The 16,665-nt window shown below is 41.1% G+C and overlaps 1 protein-coding gene across 1 annotated transcript in view; it reads left to right on the top strand.

The window, feature by feature from the left end:
* LOC122808498 (involucrin-like) overlaps positions 1-16,665 on the top strand; it is a 145,725-nt gene that overhangs the window by 59,670 nt on the left and 69,390 nt on the right. The window contains exon 2 of the mRNA XM_044079453.1: positions 10,230-10,325. Within this exon, the coding sequence (XP_043935388.1) occupies positions 10,230-10,325 (96 nt within the window). The remainder of the gene's footprint in view (positions 1-10,229; positions 10,326-16,665) is intronic.

A 16,665-nucleotide genomic window follows, 5' to 3' on the forward strand; every position in this document is an offset into this window, starting at 1 on the left:
TTCCTTAAAATCTTTATTGCACATAAAACACAAGATGAGCGCTTTCGGGACGTCTCCCTTCATCAGATAAAGAATACAACAAAACATCCCTTCTTTTAAATTAATGCATATCCAATAGGATTCAGTAAAAGACCCGCCTATTTTGAAGGGTGGGCTTAACAGGTATCACATCATTTAAACCAGGTGTACGGTTGGCCATAAGCTCAATGATCCATCTGGATTCTGCTAATTCTGTCAAGTGTTTCACATCACCCCCTCTAGTGGTAAGCCTTATATTTACTATAGCCCTGAAAGTGAATTTGTGTGTTGCATTATCCATCACATGTCTGCTCAAGGCATTATGCACATCCCCATTCCTAATACTAGATAGGTGCTGTAATATCCTAGTCTTCAACATCTGGTTGGTTTTCCCTACATAAAAGCTAGGGCAGTGGCTACACTCAGCTAAATAAACTATATCCGTCGTTCGACAGGTAGCCCTCCCTTTCAATACAAATTGCCTATGTGTAATGGGATGCTCAAAGTTAGTCTTCTTATTAATGTGGTCACAAGCTTTGCACCTCCCACATGGGAACGTGCCCACCTTTGTTGTGGCTACTACATTTTGACTGCTTAGCCTTTCTTTACATAGCAAATCCTTCAGATTCTTATTTCTTCTATATCTGAAGTTGGGTCTACAACCTACTATATCCCTCAACCCTTCATCACTGGTCAGAATGTTCCAGTTGTTCTGTACAATATTACAGATATCACCTATGTTGCTACTATATGTAAACATTACTTGGGGACTCCTTGCAACTATGGTCCTTTTATTCTTATCTATCTGGGCTGGAGTGCGTCTAAGCCAAGGTTTATATTTGCTTTCCCTAAAGCCTTTACTGGTGTTTATCAACTTATCCACTTTATCTTCCCGATAGCCCCTCTGTTGTAAACAGCCCTTAAAAGTAGCTATAATTCTTTGTCATATTCACAATTATCCAAACATATCCTAGAGATCCTACTCGCCTGCCCCTGTACAATGTTTGAGTATGTGTAACGTGGATGCATGCTATCATATGACAATATCGTATTCTTCCAACATTCTTTCTTATATAGTTTAGATGTAAAACCATCTTGTGTTTTATGTGCAATAAAGATTTTAAGGAATAGCAGTGTCCTTGCCGCGTTTTTTGGTGCATATTTGACTTTGGGATCGCAGGCTGGACTTTGGTATAGTACTCAACTATTTTGCTTTACTTTAAAGAAAAAAAGACATTTCATTCAGCTGCTTATATTTTCTAATTTATGTTTCTTCCTACTACTCTGTTACTTCGTCTTGCTTTGCGTTTTCCTGCTACTTGCTGCCTGTTCTCTAAAGTGTTCAACTTCATCTTTTCTGTTGCCTCTATTACTGCTTGTTTATAGCCTGTCTAAACTGGTAAGTGTTATTTTAAGCTCTTAGTTTTGTTGTAAGCACTTGGGCTTTAGGCCCCACCCCTTAGCTCTCCGTGGCCTTTCTCCCTCATATTCTGACAAATATGGATGAACAATTTCCTACAGTTTCTCCTGCCAGATGGCATTCTGAGACAGTGTAGCAACTGCCTCATGTACATGGACAACTGTCTACTACCACTTAGGAACACAATTTGTGAGATATGCAAATACATTAGGAACCTACAGTCCAAGCTCTCTCCCCTTCAATCCAGTATATCTGGCCCTGAAAAGGCTGTGAACACAATCACTACACCTCAAACACCACCCACACCTATACAACAAACACCAGCATATGCAGAGGTCCTCTATATAAACATACCCAAACAAAGGAGACCTCCGAAGCAAAAACACATGTGATCTCCACAGCCCTCCACACCGCATACCATGCATAGTCCACACAAACTTCATGACACCCGTGCAGATGGAAAATAGAGGTGCGACTGCTGAATCTTACACAAATGCACTGTATAAGCACATACACGAGTGCATGGATCATGCCATCCCCAACATAACCAAGACGCTATCCTCCAAAAAGGAAGCCAATCTGGTGGTCCCCTGCCATAAACAAACTCTACAACAGAAGGAAGAAGCTGATGCAAAAAAAGAGTAAAATTCCATGATTGGAGGAACTCCCTGGTTAGCCTCAGTAAGAAGCTGAGATCCCTCATAAAATCCTCCAAAGCCAAAGACAACCACAAAGCATTCTACAGCTATGTCAAGAATCTCGGTGGCAATAATCTCTGCTCTGAGCTACAGCACAATGGCACTAAATATACAGAACCAACCGATATAGCCAACATCCTGGCAGATAGGTTCAGTGCTAACTTTACCCCCTCTCATCCTCCAAAGGGCCCATCTTAATACTAGAAGAATGCATAGCCCCTATAACTGGGGATGAACAAGTAAAGACTGCACTCTCCAAAGCCAAGAACATGGCATCCATGGGACCAGACAACATCCCAGGCTGCGTACTGCATGAACTATGGAATGAACTGGCACCCCACCTAAGTACCATGTTCAATCATAGCCTCACCTTAGGCTATGTGCCTACTGAATGGCACACAGTGACTGTTTTCCCACTCCACAAAGGCGGTGCCACCACAGACCCTGGAAACTACCACCCCATTAGCCTGACAAGCCTTGTCTGCAAGGCCATGGAACGTATCATCTTGGAGCTTATAAACAAAGACATAGATAACCTCCAAACCCTGGACCGCACTCAGTTTGGGTTTGTAAAAGGTAGATCATGTCTACTAAACCTGACTGACTTCTTTGAAGCAGTCACTAGAGCCATAGATGAGGACAAGGTAGTGCACACAGCCTATCTTGCCATGGAACGTATCATCTTGGAGCTTATAAACAAAGACATAGATAACCTCCAAACCTTGGACCCCACTCAGTTTGGGTTTGTAAAAGGTAGGTCATGTCTACTAAACCTGACTGACTTCTTTGAAGCAGTCACTAGACCCATAGACAAGGTCAAGGTAGTGCACACAGCCTATCTTAACCTTGCCAAGGCTTTCGATACCATCCCCCACTCTGGAATTATAGATAAAGTCACTAAACTGCGCATAAATCCCTATGTCACAAAGTGAGTGGTCAACTGGCTCACTGACAGAACCCACACAGTAAAAGTAGCCGACTCCAAGTCCGACTTCTGACCAGTGATGAGTGGAGTACCACAGGGTTCGGTCCTGGGTCCTCTCCTGTTCAGCATCTACTTCTCTGAAGTGCAGGCCAACACAGAAGGTCTTTGGCTAACAAAGTTCGCAGATGACTGCAAACTGGGAGCCATAATAGAATCACCTAATGATGTAGACAGTCTACAAAAGGGCCTCACAGAGACAGATGCTTGGTGTCAAAGTCATGGCCGCAAGTTCAATGCCAAGAAGTGCCTTGTTATCCCCTTTGGGAAAAACTCGGTACCCATGAACTACCACATAGGTGGTAGCTCACTAAACACTGAAAGTGTGATAAGAGACCTCAGGTCACAGGTGGACAGCAGTCTCTCCTTTGATAACCACATCGCCAAAGTAGTCAGGAAATCCTTCTACATGGCACACCACATCACAAAAGGGTTCTCTTCTAGAAAAAAGGAGGTCATTGTTCCTCTCTACTCATCCCTCATCAGACCCATTATAGAGTACAATGCCCCATTTGGCATGTATCTCACAAAACACCTACAACAATTGGAAAGGCCACAAAAATACCTCACTAAGAGGATTACCGACCTCAAACATATGCCATATGCAGACCGTCTCAAAAAAACTCTAGGTCTACTCCATTGCATATCACCTACAGTGAGGTGATCTCTACCTAACATACAAAGCTATGTCAAACCCAGAGCTGGTGGATATGCTACACTTAAAGAAATCCCAAACTCTCTGAACCACACGCTCCAGGGACCTAAACCTTGTCACCACAATAAACAGAACATGCTGGAGGGATAGATTCCTGTCCCAGAGGCTTCCCATACTCTGGAACAAACTACCCATTCATGTCAAGCAAAGCTCCTCATTGGCCCTTTTTAAGAAAAATCTTGACGACTGGATGGGAAGAAAATTCACCCCGGGGATCACTTCTGTGGCACTGCTTGACAGGGGCACAGGGAAAATAATTTTCTTGGGTGGTGAAAGCCAGGGAACCTTTTTGTCTAGTCTTATATAGGGCGCAGGGCTGATAACCTAGTACCCACATATGAACCTAGTAAGAGTGATAATACAGTAGTATAGTGCGTTAGGCAAAGTCCTGACAGGGGCAAGACTTGGTGTTTAGTATGTGTAGTCTAAGTTCCTTTTTGAAGTGTTTAGGGTTGGGAATGGATCTTATGTGTGCAGGGAATTTATTCCAGGCTTAGGCAACAGTGCATTTGTCTAGTAGTTTACCAACATTTTTGTCAGGTTGATAAATATCTAGGAGTTGCTGGGTGGATGTGCACAGAGTATGAGAGGGGGTTTAAGGGGATACAAGGGAGAAGAGGGATTGGCAACAAATGTAAAATAAAATAATAAATAAATAAATGGTTTATATAATACAGTGTGTGTGATTTGAAACTGAGATAGTAGGAGCTGTTGGGGGAATTCCCACCATTGAAGAGAGTCGAGTGCAAGGCAGTGGTGAGAGTTGTAAGGAAAGTTGGTGGCAAATCTAGCTATTTTGTGGTATGTTTGTTGGAGTTTAGATAAGGGTGTAGACTGTATGTTAGGACTGGTGCAGCATAGAGAAGGGAGGGGAGGAGGAGAGCCTGAGACAGGGAGCGTCTAGTATTAGGGGTAAGAAATTTTCTATTGAAATGGATTATGGGAAAGAGGCTTGAAGAAAATTAAGATCACACTGATATGTCAAAGCTCCATTAACAGCGATTTTGCAGAAAACCTATTAAAATTCTATACAAAGCATTCAGGGTGAGTTTGAATTGTTAAAAGAAGTCAGAAAACAGAGAGACAATGAAAAATAGATTCTTTTTAGTTCTAATGTGGTTTCACTTTAAAAACTTGAACTTTTACACCTTTTTTAAAAATGGCGTGGCGTCATATCATTTAAAATTGTATGCCAAATTAAATAACATTCCACTTACATAAATGACACATTTACAAATGCACAAGCATGATAGTAATTGTCTCCGTATGCAACTCTATACCAACTTCCACTGTTTGTATGGAAAACTGTTGTACTTCATGTCAACTGTCTTCCTTTTAAGGCACTCCTCAAACTATTATAGTTATTTAAACCAGAGACCCTTTATCCAATAGTAAGCTGCTACTTTAGTTTATTATACTTTAAATCGGTATCATAGTGACCACCCTTGGGCCCAGAGAATAAAAACTTATTGCATATTTGGCATGCCATAGTTTGCCTGCACAGAGCATTGTTTGAAGTATTTTGTATTCCTTATAGATGCTCATATATACATTGGTATAACTTTCTTTAACTTTGCCAAAATGCATCATAGTCAGAGTGTCCTACAATGTAAACCAGTGCAGTTATAATATAGTTAATATACTAATTGGCACCATACATATAGAACCAATGACTAAAAAACACCACATGGCCCTCTTAATAATTACACACATCACATCTGAAAGTCTCTTTAATTGCATTGTTCTATAAAAAAGTTATTGAAAGTTATATAGTCATTCTGTTTTAACAGTATATTTAAATTAAGTACACTTTTGTATATATAAATGTGGGCTTATTTAGTACAAATTTATAAAAATTGTGGTTGCTTATTACAATCTTTCTCTTGTCAGTGATGATGATGTTTTTAATACCATAATTATCAGGACTGCAGGTAATCTTCATTTTTCTTTAATACCATAACTATCAGGACTGCAGGTAATCTTCATTGTTCTGTAACCTGTGTTACAACTATCATCTCTTGCAGAAGGCAAATTTTCTTTCTTTCTTTCTTTCTTCCTTCCTTCCTTCCTTCCTTCCTTCCTTCATTTGTTTTAATCACCAAGTCTCAGTGTAGCATCCCTGCAGTTGACGTGGTTCAGACCTTTGGGGGTGTTTTCTTTTGGGGTCGCTAATGTATCAGTGTTCTGATTGCTCACTGGTGTGGGGAGAAGTCAGTCTTCCATCCTTCTTTTGTTCAAATGTCTGACCTCTTGAGGAATGCAAAACTAGTCAGACATTTCCTTGGGATGATGTTGCTTGTATAGCCATTTTGGGATCTGGCTTCAGATTTCATTTAGCCCACCAAAGGTTGGGTGGTAGGTGGTTGTTAATTTACTGATATTGTCTTATTGTTCAAGTGACTCTCTTGAACTTGGTTGTCTAATAACTGACTCTGGGCTATTATTGTGCACTGATTAAATGATTTACAAGTCGTGTCTGTGTCCTTCATTCCCCTGGTTATCCTGACCAGCTGCTGAATTGGGCTTTGATAGCCATCACTGCTTTTTTTGACAAGCTGGAGGCTGGACATTCAGTGACGAATCCTTTATGTTATAATTTCTTTAGATTGGAGGTATTAAAGTGGATTATTTTTCTAGATATGGTCACCGCACTTGGAGTGGAGAATTGTGTTTGGAGAACAGATCTTTACTGGCTGACGATATGTGCTGTTGGCGAGCATTTACACGGTCTCCTGTGGATAGTTGCTGTTGACTGAGTTTGAATTGGATCTGCAGGAAAGCAGCATCTGGATTCCTTTCTCGTGTTTTTTTTTTCTGTTACACTTTTGCAGATTTATTAATGCTTGGATGAAGCTTGAGTGATGAACGAGGGAGACATTCTTATTTTGTTTTCATGACAGTCGAGAGATTGGGTGTTGTAAGTGAGAAATTTACAATTGTTACATGCATTTGGAGTGACTGCGAAGTGAAAGAATGGCATGTCGGATGGTGATTAAGCTTCACATATGATGTGGATATGTTAAACGGACTATATATCTCAAATATAATTTAGTGAGCTGAGTTGATCTCTAGTTGCTGAGCTTTATTACTTGTATTACTGCAATGTGGAGTTGTAAGGGAAGCAGGCAATGCAGCAATGTTCTGTTGATGCTAAAAATATGTGCAATCAAGCTGTTATGTAGGTTTAGACATTCATAATCTGAATTTAAAGTGGAGTTTTACATAAAATATTGTCAAACTGGAATAGATATGGAATAATTTTACAATCGGAGAGGATGTGTTGAGAAGAGAGGACGTGTGAAGCTGCAATAGCAACCAAAGCTGTTGATTGGCTCGAGCTTTAATTGCTGAATATAGGGAAGGTATGAGTAGGTGCTTGAGCACTGTATTCTAATTTGGATGGTTTCTTCCCACCTTAACTAGGATTGATATACGCACCAGTAAAAGAGAATACTTAAATAATAGGCAACTTTAAGATGTGTTTAAACAAAAAACAGATAAAGAAATAGATATGATATTAAAAGAACCAATGATATCTAATACAGCCATTGTTATTGGCCATACTTTATAAATTCAGTGGTTCATTAGAAATTGTTGCATTTATTATGGGTCTTGAATAAAATTATGTTGACTAAAGTAGTAGTGATAAGTAAATTACTATTGGGAATCATGAAGAGTATTGAGATAATATAAAACACAATGAGAGAAGAAAGGTAGATTCATCATAATGTAAAAAAAATATGTTATTGTGGAAGTTATATATAGAAAATATATCCAAGAACTGAAAAGAATGGTTGCAAAGGTGTTATTGATGGGTTTTATTGGATAGTGATGTTTTAGGACATGTAAGAAAAGCTGTTAAGTCAGAGGCATCAAAAATTTAAACAATAGCAATGTTTTGATTTTTGTAGAGGTTAGTAATGAATAGATTTAGTTAAAAGCACAGATTTCAGATTGGGAAGAGATGTTGTATGGTTTTGTCAGCCCACTCTTTGGGAAGAAAGGGGAGAGTACATTTATTCTAGGTACGTGCTCCTGCAGTGGAATCTGTGATGAAGATCAGTGATTATGTGGAAGTGCTAGTTTTAAGGGAGGTAGAGCAGTCTTGGGGGTTGCATCACCTGTAGAAGTAAGTGAGATTCTGTCATTGATACACCCAGTGCACAATAAATCATGACATGGTATGGGATAATTGCACTGGGATTAGGGAGTCGAAGTATAAAAATTTCAAACCATCTCTAACTCCTGCCTTAAATGATGTTCAGTGTCCCCTTATCCTTGCCATGATGATGGGGCTTGGATGGAACAATTTTCTGAAAAAGGAATGAATGATAAGCAGGGAGGAGGGGTGATAAAAAAAGTGAAAAAAACATATGCTAAATAAGAGATCTGAAGAAAAAATAGAAAATATTAAATGTATTTTCAAAATGTAAAACAGAGATTTTTGGGAAAAGGTAATGAATGTGTTTAAGAATGAACATTTACATGGGATAAATATGGACTCCTATTTTGTCTAAAATGCACAATGCAGAGAAAAAGCAAGAAATTAAGAAAACAGTTTGCATGTTTATGTATATATTGAAGGAATGGTGTTAAAAGAATGTAATTTACTGAATAGTAAAGAATTTGAGTAAAATTGTGATAGCAAAAACAGTGAGGCAGTGTGAGTAAAGAGAAAAAAGTTAAGATTGTAAATGATGTATATGGTATTAGAAATATGTATACATGCATTAAATGAGTAAATATCTAAAAAAAAACTCTTATGGCCTTTAGGAAATGTGTCAGACTGTTTAACATCCACCTAGATAGGACCTTTATTCAATATTTACTCTAAAGGATGACCCTTCAGAAGTCCAGGACCCCCCCCAAAAAACTGCAATGGAGGGTCAGTATTAGAACATGAATCCATATACCTGGTGTGTACAAAGTACTGACAACCTTCTGATCCAGCTATATTTTATCGCATGCAGTATCGAAACTTTTTTTTTTATTTAATGCATCCTATATTTTGTAGGATTCTTGAATGCAGATTGTGTAATCTGGTTGTTTTAAGTATCATTCCCTCCAGCCATTGCAAAGAGTTTATGATCTTTTTTGAAGCCTCCTGTGTTTTTTATTCATATTCTGCATTGTAGAGCAGAACTACCAGAATGTATTCCATAACAGAAGGTTGTGTCCTCTGACGGTTTCCCTGGTCTGAAAGACTTCTTTTCATGCAGTTTCTTTTAGTGTTCATTGTAAATTCTTTTAACCAGTGATCAGTCAGCGCTGTTTGTTTTAGGACATTCTTTCAGATTTATTTGTGTTTGTTTTATCCCTTATAATTATATTGTCTTGGTGCCTTCTGCTTTACCTCATAACCAGAGCTGGACTAGAAAAGTATGGAATGGGGAACATGGCAGAAATGCATCAATGAGGTTGGTAAAATGCAAAAAATAACAGCATTTAGGGGAAGTATGTACCCAAGGAAGATACTGAGTTTTGGGGTAAGGGTAGTCTGTAACACGCGGAAATAAATTTTCCAAACATCCATTGAAAATACAATAAATTGAAACTGCTTTCCTTGACTTGGAATAGCTTATTTAAGGTAGGGGAATTGTAGGGGTGCAGGAGGAAGTTGGATATTTTATTTATTTTTATTTAACATTTGTTGACCGTGAAAGTCTGCCTAGAACAGAGCCTATTTTTAGAAGAGACCCAGGGAGAAATGCTCCAAAAGTATATATCTTTGGAATGTTGGAGGAACTGGAGTACTCGGAGGAAGCACATGTGAATGCAGGGAGGACATGCAGACTCTGTACAGAAGGCACCCCAGCCAAGAATTGAACCTGAGAACCTCTTTCTGTGAGAGGACAACATTAAGCACTGCACCACTGTGCTGCCCAATAATTTCATAGAACTTCTGGCTTAACCCACTTTGTAGGGAAGTGGGCCATCTGATGTACCCATGTGTGATGAGGGATTACCCACAGCCTAATCCCCTTTCTGAATAAGACAGCTGTTAATAACTAAACTGTGTTTGCAGTTGTTTTCCAGTGTTTTGCTACATTTTATCTTAGTTGCCTGACAGAGAACACTCCCTTTCTAAGACTATATGCCTTCACTCTCATTTAAAGATACAATTAAAGGTGCTATTCATTGAATAATTAAAGCTTTATAAAGTGAATTATAGTTTTGCATACCCAACACTGCACCAATGGGTCTTAAAGTTCATAGCAGTGTCTGTATGCCTGTCCTGGCACTTTGCAGGCATTGGTGATGGCTATAGTAGCCATCTTGGTGTTTTACACTGTTCTTGTAATGGAAGGTAATCAAATTAATTCTGCAGCTCATGGTCTTGCTGTTTATGTGGTTTAATTATGTTTTTGATGTTATTATTGTTTGTTTAATCCACAGGACAAAGTAAAAGCAGATTTAACATCTCTAGAATCCAAACTTAAAGAATTTAAATACATGCAAAACCATCACGAGAAAGGAACTGTAGATATAAAAGTAAGTAAAGTGAATGCTTTATTCCAAATGTCATAAAGACAAATAATTTATAAGACATGCATACAATATCTGTTATTCTGTAAAGTATTCAATTGTATTTATTACTGCTTGGTAGTAACTTGATTAAAGTGTAGCTATCATTCTAAGTCTTTTGGATTAAGCACCTGGGCTTCAGACCAGTTGTTTTACATTAGGAAGGTTTGTGGCCTGCACTCTGGTGGCAGGACAGGTAGCTTACATCCTTCTAAGTTGGGAACTGCTGATTTGAGGGCTCAGTGTCTGTTATTCTAAAAGTGTATTAGTTCCGGTTTAAGCACTTGGGCTTCAGGCCAGTTATTTTACATTAAGAAGGTTCGTGGTCTGCACTCTTGTGGGAGGAAAGGCTGGACTCTGCCCTTCTGAGCTGGGAATTTCTGGTTAAAGGCTTATAGTGCCTGCATATTTGAACTGTTTCTTACTGAAATTGGTACACCTTGTTTGCTGTAGCATAGACTAGATCCAGGCCTGCTGAATCTAGCTTTGTTTGTATGCTTGTTGTTTGTTTGCTTGTTATTTCCCTGAAACGCTAATTCCACCTAAAACGCAGCTTTTCAGCACTTCTGTGGATCCCTAGTGATATCTGCATTGCTTACTGTACTTATTTCCTTGTTTCACTTGAAAGAAAGTTACTGTTTGTCATTTTTGCATTTAAGTTACCTGTAACACATTGCATTTAAGTTACCTGGCACTTGCTCACTAAGTCAGCACTAAAAAATTAAAAGCACTACACCCTCACAAACTCCACTTGAGTACCTTGTTCCCCATTGGCCCTTTTTTCAATTATAAAGGAATTCCCAGTACTATTCTAGCATGTCCAAAAGTCAGTTGTCAATCTCCTCTCCAGTCCAGTTGGTGAATCTGGGAATCTTGAGGCAATGTTACAGCTGCCTCATGTACACAGACAACCCTCTCCTCCTCCCAACAAATTCCAACACATGTGAGAGATGCAACCATATAGCCAAACTGGAGGCTAAGCTCTCTCAACTCACCTACCACGACAGCAAACCAAACACACAAACACACAAAAACATACTCGGAGGCTCTAAATAAAAATCTGCCTAAGCAGCAGAGACCTCCAAAGCAGACACCCAAGCAACCGCTACCCCAAAACAAAACACGTGCAACACATAGCTCACAAAGCCAGTGTGCCGAACAGTCACAGCCCTTAAGGCTAAACAACACAACTGATACACTTGTAATAGGTGACTGTATCGTCAGGCACACTGACGTCCCGCTCACCAGGCTGAACAAGGAGAAGGTCACAGTGAGCTGCCTGTCGGGCGCTAGGATCCGCCACATAACACAAGCACTCAGGTCACTCCAAGGCAAGTACATATATGACTCAGTCATTGTCCATGCTAGTGTGAACGACCTGAGACGTACCTCCCTGGACTACATGAAAAGAGACATAGAGGAGTTCTCTGAGCATGTAGCCCAGGCCGGTATGACCCTGACCTTGAGTAGCATCTTACCCTCACCAAGAATGATGCCACAATATGAAGACAAGATGATCAATTTCAACAATTGGCTTAAGTATTGGTGTCATTCAAAGGGGATCCAATGCCTGGCAAGGCTCAAAAGACAAACCCATCTCCATAGGTATCACAAGGGATAAGAAACTAAGAGTAATGCTACTCAACGCCAGAAGTCTAAACCTCAAGATGCACTTTTCGAAACTCTCCTTAGCATGGAGAACATCGATATCTGTGCAGTAACAGAAACCTGGTTCAAGGCTCCCGAGAGCACCCCAGCACTACCAGGTTATACCTCATACCTTGCTTTTCGGCCCCAAAACTTGGACCGAACCACAAAAGGAGGGGGAGTATCAATATTCGTCAAAGATACCCACACCTCCAGGTTGGTGGCACAGCACGAAGCATCAGAGACTATCCATGTGCAACTAACAGTGGGTAAAACTGCCTTCCAGTTTATAGCCTGCTACAGACCACCCTCCCAAACCCAGGAACCCCACTCGGCCTTCCTGAGAACACTGGAAAATATGAAGGTCTCTCCAAACACCATTATATTGGGCGACTTCAACTACTCAAACATAGACTGGGAGCATTACTCTAGCTCCAACACCCTAGCCCAAAGGTTCCTAGAATTTATAAACTCAAATGCTATGGAACAACTTGTTACCACTCCCACAAGAGGGGAAAACATACTGAACCTGATCATCACCAACATGGGGACTCTATGCTCCAGGCCAGAAGTGTTTCCCTCACTGGTAAGATCAGACCATAAACTAATCTCACTGGATATTCACATCCCGACCCCACCCCCTGCCCAGAAAACCACAGTGAAAAACTTCTCTAAAGCAAATTTCACACTCCTCAAAACCGAGGTGGAATCCTTCACAGCCCCCGGGCCTGTGGAAAATATGGCCCAGACCACAGAATCCTTTATAAACGCATTTTATGAACACCTTCAGGAATGCATGGATCATGCAATCCCAAATAAAACCAAGACCCAATCCTCCAAAGGCAGACGTCCTGTCTGGTGGACCCCAGCCATAAACAAACTATACAATAGAAGGAGGAAGCTACTACATGATAGAGCAAAATCCCAAAAAGGAAGGCATCTCTGATCAGTATTAGCAAAAAAACTACGGGCACTCATAAAATCGTCTAAAGCCAGCTTCGAGAGAAAAATTGCACAGGACACTAAGGATAATCACAAGGCTTTCTTTAGTTATGTTAGGAACCTGTGTGGGAATTCCCAGATATGCTCAGAATTAGTCCAAAATGACAAAAAATACACCGAACCCACAGACATTGCCAACATCCTAGCTGACAGGTTCAGCGCAAACCCCCCCCCCACCAAAAGGGCAAATATCTATGCCAGCAGAGTGCTGCCCCCCCCTGACATCTCAGATGCTCAGGTAAGAGCTGCCCTCTCCAAAGCAAAAAACACAGCATCATTGGGACCAGATTGTGTCCCGGGCTGCTTCCTACATGAACTCCAAGAAGAGCTAAACCCAAACATAAAACTACTGTTCAATCTCAGCCTTACTACAGGATATGTACCCAAAGAGTGGCGTACAGCAACAGTGGTCCCTCTCCACAAAGGTGATGCCTCAACAGATCCTGGAAACTATCGCCCCATAAGCCTGACTAGCTTAGTCTGCAAAGCTATGGAAAGGATCATCATGGACCTCATAAATAAAGATATTGGGGACCTACAGAAACTGGATCCTACCCAGTTCGGCTTTGTTAAGGGTAGATCCTGCCTCTTAAATCTGGTCGATTTCTTTGAAACAGTCAACAAGGCCATTGACAAGGGGAAGGTGGTCCACACAGTCTACCTGGACCTCGCAAAAGCCTTCGATACAATACCCCACTCCGGCATTATAGATAAGCTCACCAGGTTAAATATAAATCCCTATGTCACTAGATGGGTTGCAAATGGCTCAAGGACAGAACCCACATGGTTAGAATTGCTGGAGCGATGTCAGACTCCAAACCAGTTACAAGTGGCATCCCACAAGGCTCAGTCCTGGGACCTGTCTTGTTCGGTATATATTTCTCGGAGGTACAGGCCAACAGGGAAGGACTGTGGCTGACCAAGTTCGCAGATGACTGCAAACTGGGCGCCATAATCGACTCTCCAGCCGATGCAAGCATCCTCCAAAAGGGCCTCATAGAAACAGACAACTGGTGCCAGAGCCATGGCCTCAAGCTAAATGCCAAAAAGTGTACAGTCATCCCCTATAGCAAAAACAAAGTGCCCACAAATTACCACATAGGTGGTAATCCATTAAGTACAGAAGAAGTAATTAGGGACCTGGGGACCCAAGTTGATAGCAATCTCTCATTTGACAACCACGTGGCCAAAGTGGTTAGAAAAACATTCTATATAGCCCACCTAATCATGAAGGGATTCACATCTAGATCAGGGGAGGTCATCCTGCCTCTTTACTCATCCCTCATCAGGCCCATAATTGAGTACAATGCCCGTTTTGGGATGTACCTTACCAGAAACCTGCAACAACTGGAAAGACCCGAAAAGTACCTCACCAAGAGGATCAATGGGCTCAAACAGATGCCATATGCTGTCCGGTTAAAGAAACTCCAGCTCTACTCAGTGGCATACCGCCTGCTCAGAGGCGATCTCTGCCTGACGTATAAAGCCATGTCCAACCCGGAATTAATGGACATGCTGCACCTCAGAAAATCCAAACCCCATCGAGCTACGCGCTCGAGAGACTTGAACCTCAGCACTGAAATAAATAGGACATGCTGGAGGGACAGATTCATAACCCAGAGTCTCCCTTCACTCTGGAATAAAATCCCAGTCCAGGTTAGGCAGAGTCCTTCATTGACTGTCTTCAAGAGGAATCTTGATGAGTGGATGGGAGATCGTAGGTTTACCCCGGGTATCACTTCTGTGTCACTGTTAGACAGAGGCACAGTATACTAACCTCGAAAAAGGGCATAGCAAAATTAATTTAAAATGGGTGGCGAAAGCCAAACACATTCTGGCTAGGCTTATAAATGCCCTAGGGCAGATAGCCTAGTATGAACCTATGAACCTATACCTTTTTGGTATTTATCCTATTTTAAAGCTAATTTTATTACATGGGATTTATTGGTTATCGGTGAGAAGAGTTTGAGAGAAACCTGTTGACGGTACCTTTGTATTTTCTGTTGAGGTCTGAGTAGTGATGAAGTAAAGTGGAAATGTTTTTAATCTGAGATTCAGGAAAGTATAACATTATGTCTGACAGCATTCTGTAAACAGTGCTTAAAGGTTGTTTTGTAATATTTTACTCGTATCTGAAATTGATTTGTACAGGCATTTGTCAACGTAATTATCTGCACAACCATTCAAGCTGTTGTCTTACGATAGTACATGATGATAAAGAGTTGGTAGTAAATGCTTTACCCACTGTCCTGAAATGCTGTACACTCACTTTACAATGGTTATTTTAATAATAAATGTCTTACTTTTTGAAAATGATACCGTTATTTAATTTACAGTCCATTTTAGCCCAATCTATGTGCGGCTGTAAATCCACAGCACTGTTTAATGATGTGTTATATATACTTACACTAGTGAATGGAACAATGCATTTTCAGTGCACAATATGTATATCTTGATACTGTAAGTGTGGCAGTCGGAACTGAGTTAACATGCATAGCAACAGTTATTCCGCTCCACAACGGTGGAGCCACGACAGACCCTGGGCACTATCGCCCTATAAGCCTGACTAGCTTGGTCTGCAAGGCTATGGAGCGCATCATCATGGAACTCATTAACAGAGACATTGGGAACCTCCAAACACTGGACCCTACCCAGTTTGGCTTTAAGGGCAGATCATACCTCCTAAACCTGGTGGACTTCTTTGAGACAGTTACCAAGGCTATAGATGAGGGAAAGGTGATACACACAGCCTACCTAGACCTCGCAAAGGTCTTCAACACCATTCCCCATTCTGGTATTGTAGACAAACTCACCAGCCTGAACATAAACCCCTACGTCACAAGATGGGTTGCCAACTGGCTCTCCGACAGAACCCACATGGTAAGAGTTGCGGGAGCTAGGTCTGACTCTAAACCAGTTACAAGTGGCATTCCCCAGGGCTCAGGACCCCTTCTTTTCGGCATGTACTTCTCAGAGGTACAGGCAAGCACAGGACGACTATGGCTGACCAAATTCACAGACGACTGCATACTAGGGGCTATAATTGACTCTCCGGCTGGCACAGACATCCTCCAAAAGGGTCTCACTGAGACGGATACCTGGTGTCAAAATCATGGCCTCAAGCTAAATGCCAAAAAGTGCATAGTCATCCCCTTTGGAAAAAGCAAAGTACCCACAAACTACCACATAGGTGGTAGTCCCCTAAATACGGAAGACATAGTAAGGGATCTGGGGACCCAAGTAGATAGTAATCTGTCCTTTGATAATCACAGTGCCAAAGTGGTTAGAAAATCCTTCTATGTGACCCACCTAATCACAAAAGGGTTTGCATCCAGATCAAAAGAGGTCATTGGGCCCCTCTACTCATCACTCATCAGACCCATCATAGAGTACAATGCCCCATTTGGGATGTACCTTACAAGACACCTGCAACAGCTGGAAGGACCACAGAAGTACCTCACCAAGAGGATCACTGGCCTCAAACAGATGCCCTATGGAGATAGACTGAAGAAACTCCAGCTGTACTCGGTTGCATACTGCCTACTCAGAGGTGATCTCTGCCTGACATACAAGGCCATGTCCAACCCAGAATTGATGGACATGCTCCACCTAAAGAAAACCTTATCCGCTCGAGCCACATGCTCTAGGGGTCTAAACC

Source organism: Protopterus annectens, chromosome 8.part0, assembly GCF_019279795.1.
Source record: "Protopterus annectens isolate FY-2018-M chromosome 8.part0, PAN1.0, whole genome shotgun sequence".
Taxonomy (NCBI): Eukaryota; Metazoa; Chordata; order Ceratodontiformes; family Protopteridae; genus Protopterus; species Protopterus annectens.